We start from the raw sequence: 21,059 nt of genomic DNA, 5'->3' as shown, positions 1-21,059 counted from the left end.
TGATGGCATAAAAAAAAAAATTCGAAATTAGTTTGCACATAAGTTTATTTCTCGATGCTCTAGAACAGGAATGGGCAAACTATGGCCCGCTGGTAGGTTTTATCCGGCCCGTGGATAGAATTTTAATCTGTATTATTATTTTTATTATCTGTGCTCACAAGCGTTTTTGACTTTCATGAATCGCTGAGGTTGACAGGAATGTAATTTTTATTTCTCAGGAATAATTTAGTTGGTTTTATTCAAAATTTAGATTTTGTTATTTCAAATTACATTGTTAAACGCTATATTAGAGTTTTTATATCTTACAATTTAAATTTTTATTTTAGTCATTATGGACATGACATCTAGGGAAATATCTAATTGCTGCTCTAATTAAGTAGTTTAAATTCGATTTCCAGATGTGCCAACCCTCCGGCTTTTGATCGGAGACTGGTTTTTCACAAGTTTTTTTCTCCTCCGTTGTTTTTTTTCGAAAATCTCTGGTTTTTTCACTTATTTTAACACTGAATGCAGTTTTCAACACTTTCAGTCTCAATGTGTCAGAGCAGGGCGTGGCCTGAGTTATGACGTTTTTCGTATGTCTTTCGTATGACGTTTTTCGTATGTACAAGAATTGAATTGTGCCTTCTGCACATTTTAATTTCTTTAAAATTTTGATCATCAATCTGAAATATTTTTTATTAAAAATGAAATTTCTAATTTTTTATTTAAAGAAAGGTACTGATTTTGTTACCTAAACTTTTATTTATTATATATTTTAAAAATAACAGATAGTTCAGCCCATTTATTTATTTTTAAATAAAAGATCACTAGCTTGAATCGATTTATGAATTAGCTAAATAAATTAACTTACTGTTGTTGCTATTCAGTATTATAGATATTAATATTGACAGCTGTTTAATTTTGATATATAATTTTAACAATATGTACAATTACTTTAATTATTCTTTATGTACTAAATAAAGTCTCCTTTAAGACTTATTGACAAGTCTTTTTTTAATAAACTTTTGTGTCTTATTTTGCATGTTTTACTGTTGCATGATCATTTCTCTCTTCCTTTCGAAAGCCTCCTCTTCTTTCATTTTCCCAGGTTGGCACGTCTGGATTTCGCTATGAATTTGTATGAAAGTTATTAAATGTGTAACTTTTCTTATTTTGTGCACTGTCCAAATATTTTTATTGATTTCTCTTTTTATATTTCAGTGTGAGATTATTAGGAGACTTTTATCATATGATCCTGATCTTAGACCTTCAGCGAGTGAATTGAAGTGCCATCCATTATTCCTGCCATACTTACAGTATTTAAAAAATTAATTTGTCTTTCTTGTTTAAATGTAACTGTCATTATATTGTGAATAATATTTTGATTAAGAGCTTGAATAAATTTATTTTATGCTCAAAAACATACTTTATATGGCAGGCCAAAAAATAGTTTTTTGCATTTGTTGATCTGACAGAAATTATTTTTTAAATTGCTTCACTTTTTGTCATTTTTTTTATTTTGTTTATCTGAATACTTGCTTATAAACTTGAACATAGTTTAGATACCTTTATTTGGCATTGAACTTGTAACATTAAAAGTGTTTCTGAAATTTTTAAGAATTATTTATTTGAAACAGACAGTTTTTTTATTGAGCCTTATATCTATTTTCAAAAACTACTAAGAGCCTTTAGCTACTACTAGCCTTTATGAAATTTTTAAATTAATAGGTTTTTCATTTTATTACATAATGATTTGACTTTGTTCACCAGTTCATTTATCCTCACCAATTCACTACTTGTGTATTTATATATTTGACCTGCTGCCTTTGTCAGTATTGTTCTGAGTACTTGAAGCCCCATTGCAGTGAGTTCCTCGTTATGAACTCACTATCATATAGTATCCAAATCATATAGTAGATTTAAAAAAAATAGCAATACAGATTTAAAAACAACTTCAAACAGGTATCTACAAATGACACTGATTGCAGACTGTGCTCCAGAACTAGACAAATATGGATTCTTATTGATTTGATAGTATGTGCATTCATTTTTATTAAATTATACAATAAAACTCATGTAAAGGGAAAGATAACATCGATTTTGCATTGCAATCTGTAAAAATTTTATGAGCTTTCACAAACTTTAAATATGAGACTTTTATTAAACATTTTCATATTTTCTGCTTTAATAACTATTTTAATTTCTATCCCACACACATAAAACAGCATGGATGTAAAATAGAGTTAAGTTAGTACTTACTTTTTATTTCTAACGCCAGTCAATAAAAACTTAATATTTATCTAATATATCTTTGTAATGCCCTTTTGACTATTGTTTTTTTTTTTCTTTATGAAAGTGATTAAACATCGTGTATGATTGCACCATGTTGTAATTTGCTATCTATGCAAATGAAATTTGCATATATGAATTCTACTGGAATTTTAAAAAAAAAAAAATTTGTTGCAAAATCATTTTGCTGTCCTCAAACAAAGCAACTGTTTGCTTTACACTACCTAAAATTTAACATTGTCAGGATCAGGAAGTGATTAACAATGACTTCATATGCGTAAACTTTTTTTCAAACAATGTCATCACTTTTCCTGGTAATCAAGAAATATCACTTTCAAAATCGTAACTTTAGCGATTATAAAGATATTCCTTTGTGAGTACAAAAAAAAAAGGCAGATGACAGTCTTATATTCTTGTTAAAAACTCTCTGATTCATTCATCTCATGAAACATTGCATAATTCTATGCTTGAAATTATCAGAAAAAAAACTAAGATCTGTAATTCCATCAAAAAATTGTGTAGTGTTGCTACAACTCTTTCCTTTTTATGAGTATCAGTCAGCCTATTTCTGCCCAAACTGTCTGACTGTTTGAGATAGCCTCTCTGTGAATAAAATAAGCAGTTCAAGTCTGCCAATTTTTGGGTAAAGTATAGTGGGATAATTTACAAATTTAGTACTAATGCATTTAACAACTATGGCGTATCCCAAATCATCACCAACGAGTACAAATAAAGTGAGATAAAAATATATGTGTAGAAATAATGATCACAAGGGTAAAAAATTACTGAAGCAATTTTAATGGTGATTAACTTAATTATCAAGATTTACTCATTAAAATAAATTTGACCATGTAGCATAATAAAATAAGGTAATAACAAATTACACAAAACTAAATCAACATGTGACAAACAGATTTAGAGTGAACACTTAAAGAAAAAGAATTGCACTTCTAGAGTCGATTGAATTTAAAGTCACTTATCTTGCATGTGTGCTTGACTTGGCTTGAAATCTTAAGGAACTGAGAAACCTTTTTAAGTTTTTAGGTTATTATTTGGATCTATATATAAATTTTTCTGTCCTGTTGCAGCAATAGTTTCAGGGTTGATGTATACTTTGCTTCAGAATTTATATCAAAACATCTTCTTTTTCTAATCAGATTCAACACAGCTCTCTCCAGGTCTTAGCCCTCTCTTCTCAGGTTCCCTCTCCTTACCCAAAAATTGGCAGACTTGCTTATTTTATTCACAGAGAGGCTATCTCTAACAGTCAGGCAGTTTGGGCAGAAATAGGCTAACTGATACTCGTGAAAAGGAAGGAGTGTTGTAGCAACACTACAATTGTGAACAGTGAAAACCGTATCAAAGTGACGTGCCATTATCACTCTTCCTACTTTTGATTCATGACTTTTATCTTCTCCCCTGAGTCACACACCGGTGAATATTTAGATTCAGAATTAATATGGATTGCCCTATAGTATGCTTAAAAATAATATTTTGTTGTACATTACAGTCAATGCTGGTAATATCAAAACTCTGCAAGGAATATTCTCAAGTGAGATATTTTTCCTTGTTATACATACAAGAAATTTTATTGCTCAAGATATATTGAATGAATACAAATCAAAATCTACCATTAAAACAATAATAGCATTGTATTACAATATCCACTGCAAAATTATACAAAATTCAAATATTGATATTAAAAAACTTAAATAAGTGAAACGTTATAACTAAAAAGTAGTAATATGTCAAATTTTTAATTTGAGACTAAGTCCTTGATAGATGACTTCTTTTAGCCCTTTGAGCGATGCCATGGCTCTTGACTTAAGCAGCTTTTGTTAACTGGTGTCGCCTCCTCTTGCTGACTAATATACCCAAGGTTTGCCTAAATCAAAATCTCTAGGAATATTATTATTAGGTTTTTCTGTAATCCTCATCCACCTTTCTTTTTTTAATCTTCCTCCTCTTTTTATGGTATTTTTCTCTAAGTCACAATTTTTAAAGTACAAACGATGTCATGAACTTCGTATGATTACAAACTTCATCCTGCAAAAACAAGTATTGTACTTAAAAATAACACCCCATAGTTCTGAAAGGGACTAAAATGAGAACTAAGTTCTTTTCTCGATGGACCAAATTTACAGAAGTTTGTTTTGACAGGTTATAACTTTAGATGTGTGATGACAAAGCATGAAACAAAAATATTTGAAGTAAAGCTTTAAAAGAATTCGAAATGCTTAGCTATTATTAACTGACTGATTTCAATTATCAACTGATTGACTAGTTTTGTTATTAAAAACTGCTTGCATCTTTTTTATGCATTGTTTGTATGCATAACAGCTTGGTGAAATTCTGACCAAAATATTTACTTTCCAGTTCTTAAGTAATTTGAATAATAAGTATTTAAGTTGTTATAAAACACAATGACATATTTGTTATGCTCATGTGTATTACATATAATCTGTGCAAAAACGTTGGACAAGTGCTTGTTCCTTAACTGTCTAGAACAATACTTTTTCTTGATTTCCTCAATATTTTTACAGAGAATTATCACTGTATACATACAGATGAGTGAAAAATAATTCAAGCACTTCTTTAATAATTTTATGTAAACAATCTTTTAGCAGCAAATGCTTAGGAAAATTTTGCATGGAAAAACTCTTGGAGCAATTTTAAGCATAATGCTTGAAGCTATTAGTAATGGTCTCATTTTCTCTCCTGCAAAATTCCGAAATGAGGAGAGGAAACTTATAACTTCTTTCTAGTTTTAATACCAGCAGTTTTGAAATCCTTCTATAGGATAGTCATATTTATATCAATGCTTTTAGGTTTATAGTGATATTAAAAAAGGGAAAGAGCTAAAAGTTTATATGTTATTTTTCACTCATCTGTCTATCAACATTTGTGTTTATGTAGCAAGATATAATAAAAAAATGTAATGTATGCTTGTTTTGTGCAATATTAGTTAAACTTTCTATGTTCTATGTATGTATAATTCATTACTTATATGTATGTGCAATTCTTTACATCTATGTATGTATAATTCTTTACTTCTTACTTTAACCTAAGAATACATATTTATAGTAGTGTGTCTAGATTTTTTTAAATAACTGTGATTTTCTCAAAATATTAATAACATAACTAATATTAATAACTAATATAATATTCTAACTTAATATTAATAACATAAATTGCTGTTATTATGAAGCAGCTTATACATGAATGTATCTGCAAAAAGATATTTTTTTATACTTTTCCACCATTTTTAAATTTCTGAATATTCAATATCTAAAAGAAATTGCAATAGATAATAAAGCATTTAGGCAATTCAGTTGTTAAATGATCAAAATAATTTTTATATATATAACCACCAATTTTATTTTATAATGACATATACACATGCCCACTAACATTTGATGTTTTTGCAACAAATGGAAATGGAACAAATGAAAATTTAGTGAAAGTTGTATTAGATTTTAAACACAGAACAATTAGTCTGCCGGACCTTTAATATATCTGTTTATATTATTTTATACATGGTGGTTGACAAAATTCTTTTAAATTTAGTTTATTAAAATATTGAGACATTACCTTGACTACCTCCAGGAAAAACATTTTTAGAAATTAAAAGATATTCTATAATAGTTGGAGGATATGTATTCATTTAAAAATAAATAATACATTTAACTATTTTTGTATGTTCTTTATGTATCTGTTAAGTACTGGTATTGCGCATATGCTATGTGAAAGCAATAAATTTCTGAAGTTTTGGAGTTTCTTTTCATATAGAAAACTAGAAGAAGCAATGTAAGTTGTTGCTGCTTGGTAAAATGTTTAATCATTAATAAGTTGTATTAACTTCTGGCTTCAAATTTTTAAAAGTGTATTTGTGTATACAGTTATACATTTTCATTAGTTTCTACTATATTTTGCTTTGTTTTACTTCATAAAAGTTAATGTAATTTTCATATACAAAAAAAAAGGATTTCCAGAGGCTACTTTTCTTTACATAGCTTATTGTGTAAATCTATAAGTGATTTTTAACATTGTTAAAACTCAAAAATTTACTTTGCAATTGTTTTTAAGTAAACTTCATTTAAAAATTCTGTGATTAAATATTAAAGAAAATTTGTCCATAAATCAGAATTAAAATTTAAGTCGATGCAAGTTTCCACTCCAGTTATAATTTTGAAAACTATTAACTTATACACATTTTACACAATAAAACTTTTGTTCAAAATGATGTTCTAAATCATTCTTTATATTTGTTGAAGCGAACATGCGTCTAATTTCTTTAAGATATGCTATTGAGAAAAGCATTTTATATTTCCTTTATTTTTTCACCATAACTGATGAAGCTGAATTGCTTTTACTATGTGTAAAAACTGGTATGGACATATACATTTTTGTTTTTAAGTGTCATTTATTCATGAAATTTTTTAGTACAGTTTTTATTTATTTATTTTTTAATATATCATTTTGGTAATCGGCATAATTTAGATGTTCTTCCAAGTGTTCCATGCATTGTTAAATTTAACTAAAATAATTATGTAGTACTCTATTTCGTAAATTTCTTATGTGTCATTCAGGTTTGCATTTTACTGAGATTTTTATCCTAAATTCAATTGTATAATTAAACATTTAATGTTATCTACATTTTTGTTGGTGTTAAAATGCGCCCTATTTAGTGTCATTTCATTTCATTACTTTTGTTTTATTATATTTATATTTATTCTAAGATTCATTTGTATTATGATATGATATTACTAACATTCTTTTATATTGTGATATGATGTTACTAACATTCTTTTATATTGTGATATGATGATACTAAAATTCATCAATAATGTGATATTTCATAAGTAATATATGTAATTTCGTTCTAATAAAAAATTTTAAAACCGCACTCGTATTTTGCTATTCTAAATTACATATTTTCTTCATAACCTTTTAATTTAACTGATCTACTTTTTAGGCAAGCATGTAAAATAATTTCCTTGCCAGCTTAACAACAACCAAGCTTAACTTTAACTAAGCCAAAACTTAGTTTAAGATTAAAGCTAGTAGTTTTCCTGCATAAAAAATGAGTTTTGTAGATTTTCACTTTAAAACTCCTTTCATTCTCTTTGATATAGAAATATAGCTAAAAAGGTGATCTTCTTTATTTACAGTAATGCATTTTTACAGAGGCCAAGATAGCCTGGTTGATAGGACATTGGGGCCCATGTCCAAGAGGTTGTTAGTTCGATCCCAGCCCACCAAAGACTTCTCGTGTAGTGAATGGTTCGTGTTAAATCTGTTGGATAACAAAGTCTTCTAAGTTCCCATAATAAATTATACCTCTGGAGGTACTGAATTGAATATTGATCGTTTTCTGATTCAGGTCAAAATTATGATCTGTGGATGTATGAATAGCTCTGCCTTTTAAAATGAGCTATGACGTATTCTTGACCATTGATGGCGCCACTGAAAACAAGAAACCTTCTCTCAGCCTTAAATTCGTGTTTTTTCACCAAGCAGGCTTGCCGTTATTTGGCAAGTGGCATTCGAAACAACAAAATTTTTACTTTAGTTTAATTATTATTATTAAAAATAAATCATTGTAATTAATAAATTTTATTTACATTAATAATATTTCCTTTGATTTCAATTATGATATTTTTAAAACAATGATATTTTGGGGAAATTTTTACCACCTGACTACATATTAAAATGCTATTTTCCTTTATCTATAACGAATTTTGAAAAGTCAACGAAGTTAAGACTAATCTTACGGAAAAGAAATCATTTTAAAGTTTCTTTCCAAAAATGCTTACAACCTAATTCTTGTATTACCATGGATCATTTCTGTTTGACTTTTGAACGATTCAGATTGCTTCTTAGTATGTGAATAACTAATCACAATTTGAAACTTTTTTCAGTATTCAAAAATTAGCTAATGGAGCAAATATTAATTGGCTTATTCTTTGACCTATGAGACTTAAAAAAAAAGTTAGTCCTAATGTCATGCATTTAAAATTCTGAACTAATTTTATGTGTGTTAAAATTTTACTGCAAGAAATATCTAATTTTTTTATCACCTTGTGAAAGAAAAGCATATTAGAATCAACGTTAAGCAGCATGTTTTTTTCTGAAAAGTTGTGCTTTGTTTCAAATTTTTAAAATCATGAAATAAAATGTGACTTGAGTTGTTAAGAAATATTTTCCAGACTTTTAACATATAATTCATGATTTTACAATTATTTTTTCAAAAACTAAAGTATTAACGATTTTCTTTATTTTTTTAAAAAAAAGAGACCTAGTTCATGATTTAAAATTTAATTAAAAAATATAAACTGTGGGTTGGTAATTTGTACAATGCACATTTTAACTGATCTATTTAATGTTCAATTATTTATTCTTTCGACTTTCATTTTTTGATGCCTAAATAGATATATGAAATTAAATGTTTTGCCAAGCTTTTGTTTTTTAATTATTGTTAGAAATTATTAAACTTCATCGTTCAAACATTTTTGCTTCAATTTTTTTTAATTTTAATACATGTCCATTAACATACAAGTTATTCTATAATGATCGCTCCTTTATAATTACTTTTAGAATCCTTATAAAAAAAAATTAAAATATACACACTGTTAGTAGAAAATTAATATTTGTTTGAGGAAAAATGGAAATGCCAACAAAATCTACTGAAGGAGACAGCACTAAAATCGTAAAAACCTGTTTTGTTGCTGGGGAGAACAGAGAAAGTTCAAAACCATGTCCGTTCATTATACATTTCGTTAAACGCATTAGGCTTCCCTCCTCTTGCCGAATGAAGGTAAGAAAGGTTCGGAAAAAACGGTCCCAGTAAAAAATTTTCCGCTAAAAAAGATCCGAGTAGATTAAAAAATATATATATATGCACCCTCTCAAAAATCCCCATCCTTTACCTCAATTAGCTAATCTAAATATTAACTAGTTCTACAAAAAAATTATTTAAAGTAAAAAATTACATTAAAAAAAATATTTTCAAGAAAGAATGAAAGGAAATCCGATTCAATAAAAGTCCCTTACTTTTCAGAATTTTTCACGTTCAGGTACCTTTTTTACCGGGATTCCATTTACCGATACCTCTTTTACCAGAGACCTTTTTTACCGTCTGCACTCTTTACTACTCAGGAGAAAAATTCTAAATACCGTCGTACTTTGTGCATCGAGGGCTACTTTGTGCAAATTCGAATTTGGCATTTTTCAAGTGCTGCTATTCAGTATTATGTTTATTTCACGTTAAAAATGTGTGGAATTTGAAGATAGAAGTCTCTTCTATTACTACAAACATTTTTTCGAATTTTAAAACAATCTCAGACTGTGTTTCGTTCATCCAATGTCAACAACTTTCCGAGGACGTCGGATGTCGAAAAGTGTGCGTGGAAACTTTAGCTGTGAAATGCAAAGACGTTGATAAAACAATTGTCGTAAGTGCAAAATTTTTTATTTATATATTAATAAACAATTATATCACGTTAGCGTTAAAAAAATTTCAAAATTAATAACAAATAAACGGAAAATGAAAAAAAAATGTACTTTGTGCAAAGTTTCATTCGTTTTCTTTTTTTTTTTTCGACAGAAAAATGGTCAGACGTTATAAAAAAATACCTGGAACGAGAAACTACCGTGATTACACTTTAGAAAAGCTGCAACAATGTTTGCAAGCAGTTGCTGGTAGTATGTCGATTGCAGAAGCTTCTCGGAAGTACAAAATCCACAGAAATACTATCTCTAATAAAATTCACAAGAAACACGTGAAACTTCCTGGTAAACTATTATTTTTCTTCTACAAAGATTTTTATAATGAATTAATCAAACGATTTAACACATAAAAATATATTTTATAGAACATCAGGTGATTTTGACAGAAACTGAAGAGCAAGTTCTGTCATGTTCATTCAAGGATGTTATGTTCAAATTTAACAATATTATAAATGTTAATGAATATGTAATAATTATTATTTTTAAAATTTCATCCATTTCAATGTTTAAAAATGTATATGGTTTCCTTTTGTTTAAACTCAAATGTTTTGAAATAAACATTCTTTTTAAGAAAAAATTCTTCAAAAAAAAAAAAAAATGGTTTTTTAACGCTGAAAATTATTTTCAAACTAATATCTTTACATATCTTGATGTTTTTGTCTTTAAAAATGTCAACAATTAACTTTTTTAACAATTTTATATCAATATTTTACTAAAAACATGATCATTAAACTGAATTCCTATCGCTGCACAAAGTAGCCCCATTTGGGGGCTACTTTGTGCAAGGTATGTTTTGACTTATTATTCGTAAATATTACATACAAATACTGCCAATATTGATCAAATTCACTCGTCTGAGTCCAGTTATGAATATAATATCGATAAATTTTACTAAAGTTTGAATTAACATAGTTTTTTACATGTCAAAGTTCAAAAACTGCGAAATCCTGCACAAAGTAGCCCCGAATGACGGTACTCTTTTTATTTAATTTTCACGTATAAACTGATGATTAATCTACTCGGCACTATCTTTCGATACATGCTAAATACAAGTCAGTTACTCTATCACAATTTGAAATATAAAGCCCACGGTATTTTAGATTCTTCATAATTTTTGTGACAAAATTATACCAATGCAATTAGCAGCTTTTGAAAGGTAGTTAAATAATATACAGTTGTTTGGTTTTAGATTTTTGACAATTATTTTTGTTTTTGTAAAATTAACGTAAAAAGAAAGTTTTAGCATCAACCAAATCAGTTTGATCCGAAATAAAAATTAATTTTAAAAAATCGAAAAACTGACAAATGTTTAAATTACTTACAACCACAAATCGCATGGCTGCTTTGTTAAAGTTTTGAGAAAAATTATATAAAAGTTTTAAAAATTATCAAGCTCTCTATTTCTCTTAATCTAATAAAATGGACTCTTTATTGTCTACCTTTTTTAAAAGGTACTATGCTGTCGAATAATACTTTATCAAGAGTTTGTTAAGTATGAAAAAATATCAAGAAAACTCAAATCTAAAATTGAACCTAAAATTCAAGATGGCGAGAGTAGAGGCCTCTTGACTATTGTGCATGGAAAAAAGCGTTCTCGTTTACTCCGTGGTTTTTTAATTAAAGAGGGGGAACTGGTGTTAGTTTTACCCAAAAAGTGTTTGTAGAATCAGAAATTTTTAAAACGAACGAATTTAAATATTAATTTTCATCAAGACTTAAGGGCGAAACCATTTGTTTACATGATCTTTTATAAATTTGTTTAAAATACTGCGCATAGTGATTGATAAAATTCCTTGAATTTTAACATATAAAAATAATACATTAGATTTGCTAATAGTAGGAAAAATAATTTGTAAAACTATGAAAATTCCTTAATAGTTGAGGTTAAAAAATACCAATCCTAACATTCCCATTTCGCCTTTTTTCTTTCAAGATAATGGTGTGATCTCATAATGAGGACTGTCTTCAGTTGTTTTTTAATATGATATTGAAATTAGAGTTATCATTGTATAAACCACATTATCTTTACCTGTATTTCACAACGTGATAAGAATTTAGATTCTTAGAAGATAAGAATTTCTTACATGGGGTTGAAACTTTATGGTTACGTTTTTTTTGTTGTTTTACATTCTCATATCAAACAATGTATCCTATGCTTCCTAAATAGTGGTATGAAACCAACACTATTTATGATTTACGTTTAAAAGTTCGGTGAACCCGACGAAACGATTGGTAAGAATGTTTGATATAATTATTTATTCTACACTGAATTGTGATATAAATTTTATAGCATTAATTACAAAATCGTTTAAAGTTGGAAATGGAAAAATACAGCCGATTATTTTTATATACACTGTCAGAAATTTTAGATCGCTTTGAGCCCTAATATTGTTAAATTTGCTCAATTTTAATACAGTGCCACTAGTGAATCATATTAATCTTGAAAGTTTGTTCTTCTTGACCTTGCTCATACGATATTATGGTACAATTTGATTCGAAATATGTTTCATTTATGTGGATCACTACATGTTTTGATTATTTCATATTCACATAACAGAAAATGCATCTTATTTTACTTGTTAAGTAATAAATTGAAACCAACATTACTAACTATTTACACTTAAAAGTTTGATTATCTTAGCGAATCGATTGGTAAAGATGCGATGCTTATACTACATATGTAAAATTATTTATTCTATTCTAAAAGCTGAAATAGTTTTAATACTGATAATCACAAAATATTGAGAAATCGTAAAACAGAACTATTTTCCTACTATACAGTGTTAAAAATTTTGAAGCGCGTTGAAGTATTTATATCGTTTAAATTTGCAGCAATTTTAATGCAGTGCAAGAAGTGATCCTAAAAATAAATCCACTCAGATCTTGATTATACTATATTAAAGTGCAATTTGAATAAAAACATGTTCTTTATCGGCGGTTGAAAATGACATGTTTTTGTTACTTCATATTTACATATCTGACTAACGTACACTTTACGTGTTAAACTTTATTAACCTTATATTTTACAAGTTAAATAATGGAATGAAAACAAGACACTTATTATTTATATATATTCCTTCCATATACATACATATTCTCATATACCCTTCTATAACATACATATTCTCTTTCCGAATAGAAGCATAGAGCTTCCATCATATCCATCTGACCATATTTGTTTCCTGATCTTGTACCCTTCTCCATAGCTTTCCTATTGTTTTCAACTCACTTATAATCGTCCTGCGGCAAATATTTTTAGGTCTTTTTCTTTTTCCCTGAGGGTACCAATCAAAAACCTGTTTTACGTTAAATTTCTCAGCCTTACGTAAAACATGACCAATCTATTTCCATTTACGTATTTTAATTTCCAGTTCAATTAGTTTTTGTTTTGCTTTTCTAGGGATTTCTTCGTTACAAATTTTATGGACCACTTGATACTTAAAATTCTTCTTTAACTGTTGTAAATAAATACTTGAAGTTTTTTCATGTTATTTTAATTACAGTGTTATGTTTCAGATCCCTAGAGTTAGACAGATTTACATTAGTATTGAAAATTCTAGTTTTTGTTGAATTTGTTATGTTTTTGTTTTTCCAGAATTTATTAAGAATAGTGTAATTGCATCAGACTTTGTATAATCTATTTAGTATATCTTCATCAGTTCCTCTTTTGCAGTTTATTATTCTTTCAAAATAAGTAAAAATGTTTACTTCCTCTAGTTTCTTATTTTCTTGGAGTATATTCAAGTATACAAAATAAAACTAAAATTTTAAAAATTAATCCTAAACAATTAAATGACATATACGTCATTTAATTGTTTAGGAATAATTTTTAAAATTTTAGTTTTATTTTGGTTGATAATAAGCCCATTTTCTTTGCCTCTATGTTTAAAAAGTTTGTGTTTTGTTTGCATGTCTTGAAAAGTGATGGTTAGTAAACGTAAGTTGTCTTCAAAATCAAAGTCAGAAAGATATCCAGTAAGGTTTTATCTTGTACCCCTTTTATTCTCTGATACTTTCTTCAATAGAGATTATTTGAGAAAGTTTACAATCCTGTCTAACACCCGATTCAACATTTAAGGATTCTGATTGTTGGCAGGGATAGATAACTCGTATATTGTAATTTTTATGTGTGTATATTTCTGACAATGTTTACCAAACATTCAGGAATTCCATAGAACTCTAACGGCTTCCAGAGTTTTCCTTCTATAATACTGTTAGATATTTTGGAGAACGTCGAATTATCATATCGTTCAAAATTTCAACAATGCTTTATTTAACCATAATTATAATATGCTTTATTTAATCCTGAATAACTTTAGTTCTAATAATTGGATTCTTAACCGATCCTAGTCGTTCAAAGAGTTGACTTTAAATATTTTATGTCAACTATATTATGGATATGTGTTACGGAATCAAACACGAAACTGTACTTTCCCTAAAGAAGACCCCAATAGTCTTAGAACGTGAAGATCCGATCATTAAATTAAAAGTTATTCAAGGTAGTCCGTTTTTTTTTTTCCTTCTTTTTTTCTTTCCTTTTGGCGCAGTGTACATTTTTTAACTGTTATTTTTAAACTCACCCAAAACTTTCTTGCTCTGTTTTAAACTAAATCCAATCTTTCATTATGTTTCTCTTAGGTGTAACCATAAACAAGGATGTCATATATTTAAATCTATTTCCTTTTTAAATTTGAAAATATATTATCAACAGTTTTTTTGGTATAATTCGGGAGAATTTATTAGTCCATATAGCAATCTTAAAAATTTATTCCTGTCGTAATGAGTTATTATAGTAACACAATTTAGAACTTACTGGTGATAGACTTCGTAGAAATGCAGAAAATGGTTTGAAAACGGTAAAACGTTCTGCTCCTTGTGAGAAAATATAGCTTGTGTTGGCAAAAGATTACGTTTGATTATGTTATGTGGTCTCGGATCCACAAAAGCCCTAACTTCTTTAACTTGCTAGCGTACGTAATAACAATAAAATGAACCTAATCTGTAAACTAAACATTTTCGAAAGTTCCTGTATTTATCATTTTATCAAGATCAATTTTAACGTTTAAAGAAACCGGTATCGATCTAGAAGGGAATATCTTATGACTGGTATATTTTTTTCTTTCTTTCTTTTTTTAAATTTTATATCATAAACATAGGGCGATTTACCAAGATCTCCTGAAAATATATCTTTGTATTCATTGCTTAGAAATATCCTAATTATTTTGTTTGAGTTTTTATTATCAACGATATTTAATTTTTCACATGCATGTTAAGCCTATATAATGGTGCATTTGAATCTAGATCTATACAATATAGAATTTCAGAGAAAATTATTTATTTTCAAAATAAACATTGAATCTGCATGTACTTAAAATTTTTTAATTACAACCAGTATACGATTTTAGACATTTATCTGTCTTCTTTAATCTACTTTTAAAATTCATTTTTGTATTGGTATTTCTTAATAAGTATTTGTTTCGGGAAATTATTTTAATTATTAATTCTTTTTTCATTTCAGACGATAATGGAACCAGTGAGCTTTAAATGGTTAAAGATATTTTTAATAGTTTCGTTATTGAATATCACTAAGCAAACTGACATAGCTTGTGAAATCGTCCAAGAAAATCAAAACGGAAATGAAAAAGCTTTAAATAATTACATCAGATGCAAAGGAATTTTTCACGAACCTGAAGCTCTTCGTAGTGTTGTAGCTAACATTACAAATCCTATAGAAATTTTTGAGTTATACAACTCATCTTTGGATTTATTACCTGAAGATATATTTCGCGATGCAAAATATTCTATTGTGAAAAAAATTATATTTTCAGAAACAAACCTTAGCTTATTCTCTTTACCTGAAAATAATATTTCTCCATTTTATTCCATTGAAAATACATTAGAAAGTTTTGAAGTTTATGACAGCTCATTTCCCTTCGCATGGAATTTTTCTGTTCTCGCAAGATTGAATCATTTACATTCCATTATTATAGAGAACTCTGATGTTTTTACAATTGAAGATATGTTTTACTCTTTAACCAATATTCGATTCATACAAATGATAAATTGTAATATAAGGTTAATTCATCATAAGGCTTTTCAAAAAAATATAAATTTGAGTATTTTTTCTTTGTCTAATAATTTAATCAGAACAGTTGAACGTTCAATGTTTCCACAACCAGCCATATTTCTTTGGAGTTTAGATTTAAGGTAATGTAAAAGACATTTTTATTTAACTATTTATTATATTATGTATTAATCATAAAAAGAATGTTACAATTCAAATCCCAGTATTACTCACTATAGTTTTTAAAAAAATGAAATTTCAGATTCTTTGCTACGTAAAAATGTTAGAAAAAATTAATACAGTACAAGGTCTATATAACGCAGTTCTATCATAATGTATTAATCATAATGTATTATGATTGATTATGATTATTCTATTTATGATTATTCTATTTATGATTATTCTATTTATGATTATTCTATGTATTATGATTATTCTATGTATTATGATTATTCTATCATAATGTATTATTCTGTATTAATCATAAAAAGAATGTTACAATTCAAATCCCAGTATTACTCACTATAGTTTAAAAAAAAGGAAATTTCAGATTGTTTGTTACATAAAAATGCTTGAGAAAATTAATACAGTACAAGGTCTATATAACGCAGTTCTATAAACCGCAATTCTCCATAAACGACACTAGCTTTATGGAATAATAAAATTGGCAATTGAGAAATTTCTACAGCTAAGCAATAACTATTAACTTTTCACATTATTTGTTTAATCATCTGCCAAGAGAGTGAAATTTCAAAAGCTAAGCAAGTCAAAATTGATTTTTACAGTTGAAGATATGTTTTACTCTTTAACCAATAATCGGCTCATGCAAATGATAAATTGCAATATAAGGTTCATTAATGGTGAGGCCTTTCAGAAAAATATAAATTTGAGTATTTTTTCTTCGTCTAATAATTTAATCAAAACTGTTGAACATTTAATGCTTCCACAACCTGCCTTATATCTTTGGAGTTTAGATTTAAAGTATTGTATATATAAAATATATATATTCACAATATTACGTAGTAATCATAAAAAGAATGTTGCAATTCAAATTCCAGTATTATTCTCTCTAGTTAAAAAGAAATGAAATTTCAGATTTCTGCTACTTAAAAATGCTTGAAAAAATTAATCGATAAATTTAGCAAAAAAGGACAAACTATTTTTTATAAATGTATAACTAGTTGTGTTAATCAATTATTTTTAATAATTATATATAATTATTAATAATTATTTTTAGTTTTACTGGTAAACAAAGACATTCCTTCCCTTTATTTATTTTACATACACTCAGAAAGCGATAAAAAATTTTAAACTCTATTTAAAAAAAAGTTAAAATGAAACTTATAAGCAGTTTCTAGTGAAAGCCAAAGAATTGATTTTGTTGTGGAAAGTAGATGCGCACTGTGCATCATCTAGTACGTGTTTCTTGCTTATTGTACTTCATATGTTTTGAATTATATGAATTCTCAAACGTTGTTTGAACTTGCAAAAGTTTCAGACTGACTTGCACTGTGTAGATTGACACGCCTAGCAGGGCATTTAGTAATTTTTAAACTTTTAGATCCCTGCCATCCTGTAGATTAATGATATAAAATCTCATAAAAATAAAATTGACTTATGTTTTAAAAATATTTATACTTTATAAATGTTTCTATAATAGTTACAACAAAATTGACTATCTTCCAAAAGACATGTTTGAAGATATGCCTTATCTGAAAGAGTTGAAGCTAGATTATAATCGACTGGTGACAATTAAAGGTGGTGTTTATAAAATAGTATGGAATCAATTAACACAGTTATGGTTGGACGGTAAGTGAAAAAAATATGTTTGAATTAATTCATAATTAAAATGAGTAATCCTAGAAAACAGAAAGGGAAAGATCTAGTTGACAATTGAGAAACTTCTTTAGATTCAAAAATTAAGGCCGAAAAAGTTTCAGATGCTCAATATATGGTGCTCACTCTCCAGATCTATTACACGTGAATGAGGAAAACTAAATGAACTTGAAATAAAAAGAAAACGTAGTTTTTAAAAAAGAAAGAAAATAGAAATTAAAATAATCAATTTCTTCACTTTCATTTGCGCTTCATCTACATTTTTTATTTTTTTATTTAGTCTACATAGAACGAAGTATATTTGATCCTTTGTGAAAACAAACATTACTTTATGTCTTCAATGAAGTGTGTGATAATGAATTATATAAATCAATCAGTGACAATGAATTAATGAATGATAAGTGTTTTTTTCCTTTTCATTTAAAATTTCTCTTTGAAAGTATAATATTTAATCAAGAATAAACATATTAACTTTGATATTTTGTTCAGTCATCAGTAATAGATTTCAAAATAGACAGGTTAAGCTAATCAGGGGTATAACTTTTATAAACTTCTTCACACCACTCCTTATTTTAAATATTTCAACTATCCTCATGGAAGTTATATTTGTTTTTTAGACAAATCCATTAGTCAAAACATTATAAATAAGTAATGAACTATTAAAAAAATATTACACATTTTTTTTCGGTGATTTATCCATATAATTTGGGATTAAAACACCGTGTTTTTCATTAAAATATAAAACTTATTTACTTTTGCTAGCAGGACAGAGGGGGCTAGTCAGGGCCGGATTAAGCGTACGCGGGGCCCTGGTCCCTTCAAATTTTTGGGGCCCTTAGATTAAATTTTTTTCTCGTATATTTTTTATTTATTCAAATATAAAAGTATTTATATATCTTTTCATTTAAGAAAGCATATTTAAAATAAAAATAAATAATAATAAATTAAATTTTACTTTATTTTATTAAATTAGAACTAAAAAATAATCATAACATTTTGAAAAATCATTGTTTTTCTTCCTTTTTTGAAATTTATTTTCAAAAAATGCATTTTAAGGGGGTCCCTAATCGTTAGGGGGGGGGAGGCCAGGCCATGGCCCTACGTTTTGTGATAAAAAGCGTGGCTCTACGGGATTTAAAGGAGGACATTCAAAGCCCTCTGGTAAGGCTTGAACCTTATATGTTTTAAAATATCACTTTAAAGACCTTATTATATTTTTAGGAAAAAAAGTTCCACTTAGTAAATAAAAAACTTTAAAATAACAAACTTCGCTGATTCTACAAAATGCATGCCCAAAGAGAGAGAGCCTTTTGCCCCCCCCCCGAGTCCTAATATCTGTGAGTCAGTCTCTGACACAACAACTTAAATAATGTTACAAACAGCATTCCATAGCTTAATAGCGCTAAATGAAATAAGAATTTTATTTTTAAATTTAACATTGATTTTCCGAACAACTATTTATAGAATTAATGTTTTATAACTGTACAAATAAATTAATTTTCCATATACTTTAACATCTAGGAAATGATATGGTTTGTTGGGCATTGTGTCCTGTACTTTCTGAAAATAAGAGGGAGAAAAAAGATAGACCTCTATTTTTTGATTCATCAATATGTGAAAAACCACCCAAGAAGATGGTATTGCTGGAGTCTTTTGAATGTTAGCACAAGACTTAAGAACATTCCAACTTATTTTAATAGTTGTCAGAGGAAATAAATAGATCAATTATATACATATTTATGCTTGTGCCACCAAAAAATGCTACTGAAATAAAGGTTAGTATGATCAAATCAAGACTGTCTTGACCATAATTTAAGGAAGTTTGGATTTGTTAGCAGTGGCATAATTAACTACAATTGGAATTAACTGGGTAAAATTTCAGTTAACCGATTCCTCACCTTCATTACATAGTTTTGATTACCAGCACTGATTATCTACATCTAAAAGTTTATCTGGGATATTACACTCAAGACAATGTTTCCAAGAATTCGAACTCAAGTAGAATTAAAACAGAAATTAAACTTTTAAAATTGAACAGGAAACATTTATATCAGATGTCTAATTTAATTAAATTACTGAGTTAATTAGCAGAAAATTGGCATTCCAATTTGTGTTATGTAGATCTGAAAACATACCACAGTTATTTTATGAAATTTAACCAAGACTAGCTAACTATTGGAAACAAGGCAGATTCTTTAAATAGGATTTGCATGATGTTTTTAGATGTATAAGAACGATGAAAGAATGTTAAGTCATTTCAACTAAACTAGCACTGGAAATTTTATTACCTTGTGCCTGTAAATATCAGAACTATTTGATAACTACAGACAAAGATCAGAATTAAAACCTAAATAACTAACATGGTTAGAATTCAATGGTAGGACCTCAGTGTTAGAAAATGAACTACTTTTTATATTTAGTATCATTATTATTTTATTTAATAATATTAATTAAATGTGAAAGCAGCAATAATGGAATTATGATAAAAGAGAAAACTTTGTAGTCAGCAACTCTTGTTTAACATTATAAAAAGTAGGCTTAGTAGAGATTAGTAGTAAGTGGGACATACTGGGTCTTTAAGTTTTCACTTTTTTTCCTAAGCAGAAGTAGTAGAAATAGATGAAATTAATTCGCTTTGTATCATATCTATTGTAAAGAACAATGCACAAAACTCTCTGTGTCAATGAACAAAGATAGGGATACAGAACCTACAAAACAGCAAACATGAAATTAAGATAAACTAAAAAAGTGAAGCATTTGGATTTTGCAGTTAGCAACTCTTCTCTAATATTGTAAGATGTAGGCTTAACAGAGACTTACAAATTAGCATTATTTTCTAAGGGGAAAGTTAGGTATAAAATTTCCACTATTTTTTTCCTGAGCAAACGAAGTAGTAAAACTAGATGAAATTAATTATTTTGTATTATGTCTATTATAAAAGAGACCTCCTCGATTAACAAGGATAGAAGTTCAGAGTCTAAAATAGATACTGATACTAACAAGGCATTTGTTAAATAATATAAATTAGTAACAATATCATGTTTACATATTAATGTGGCTTCCGATGTAAATTATTTCAATCTCTTGTGAATTAAACAATTTTTGTATCATTAAATTCAATAAATATGCATTTTTGTTCAAAAGCAAAAGTTTTGTTGGTATTAATTTGCATTTCTGTTCATTTAAAGCAAAACAGGGTTCCCACTATACTCCAAGAAAAAAATTCTCAGACTCCTCCTGGTATATCAGGAAAATTTCAATGAAAATCCAAATCGTATTTTATCTAAAGCATGTAATTTTTCATGAGACAACTCTAGACTCATAGACTAACTCATAAAACAATTTTTTATTTGTAATGTCAAATATTAGATCTTGTGAG

General features: G+C 27.6%; 2 protein-coding genes across 4 annotated transcripts in view; both read left to right on the top strand.

Annotated features, from left to right (window-relative positions):
• The window catches only part of PEK (pancreatic eIF-2alpha kinase), a 71,961-nt gene extending 69,448 nt beyond the window's left edge, over positions 1 to 2,513 (top strand). For all 3 annotated transcript variants that reach the window (XM_043049481.3, XM_043049480.3, XM_016068800.5), the window contains one exon: positions 1,204 to 2,513. In XM_043049481.3, the coding sequence (XP_042905415.2) occupies positions 1,204 to 1,314 (111 nt within the window). In that variant the 3' untranslated portion in view covers positions 1,315 to 2,513. The remainder of the gene's footprint in view (positions 1 to 1,203) is intronic.
• A 6,422-nt stretch (positions 2,514 to 8,935) lies between these two features.
• Positions 8,936 to 20,403, top strand: LOC107452354 (uncharacterized). The gene is made up of 5 exons (XM_087155750.1): positions 8,936 to 9,088; positions 9,561 to 9,725; positions 15,299 to 15,987; positions 17,505 to 17,653; positions 19,202 to 20,403. The coding sequence occupies exons 1-5, from the start codon at positions 8,936 to 8,938 to the stop codon at positions 19,342 to 19,344; spliced, it is 1,299 nt and encodes a 432-aa protein (XP_087011876.1). The 3' UTR covers positions 19,345 to 20,403.
• Positions 20,404 to 21,059: the final 656 nt, after the last annotated feature.

The sequence above is a fragment of the Parasteatoda tepidariorum genome, chromosome 12 (assembly GCF_982258835.1).
Source record: "Parasteatoda tepidariorum strain Cologne lab strain chromosome 12, Ptep-v5.0, whole genome shotgun sequence".
Taxonomy (NCBI): domain Eukaryota; kingdom Metazoa; phylum Arthropoda; class Arachnida; order Araneae; family Theridiidae; genus Parasteatoda; species Parasteatoda tepidariorum.
This window is presented reverse-complemented; position numbering and strand designations above follow the sequence as displayed.

Bases quoted from the DNA above. Each gene is read 5' to 3' on its own strand.
- LOC107452354 (XM_087155750.1), top strand. From the start codon at position 8,936: ATGGAAATGCCAACAAAATCTACTGAAGGAGACAGCACTAAAATCGTA. The intron at 15,988-17,504 runs GTAATGTAAAAG...TTTCTATAATAG, and splicing joins CTTTGGAGTTTAGATTTAAG to TTACAACAAAATTGACTATC. The intron at 17,654-19,201 runs GTAAGTGAAAAA...TTTAACATCTAG, and splicing joins AACACAGTTATGGTTGGACG to GAAATGATATGGTTTGTTGG.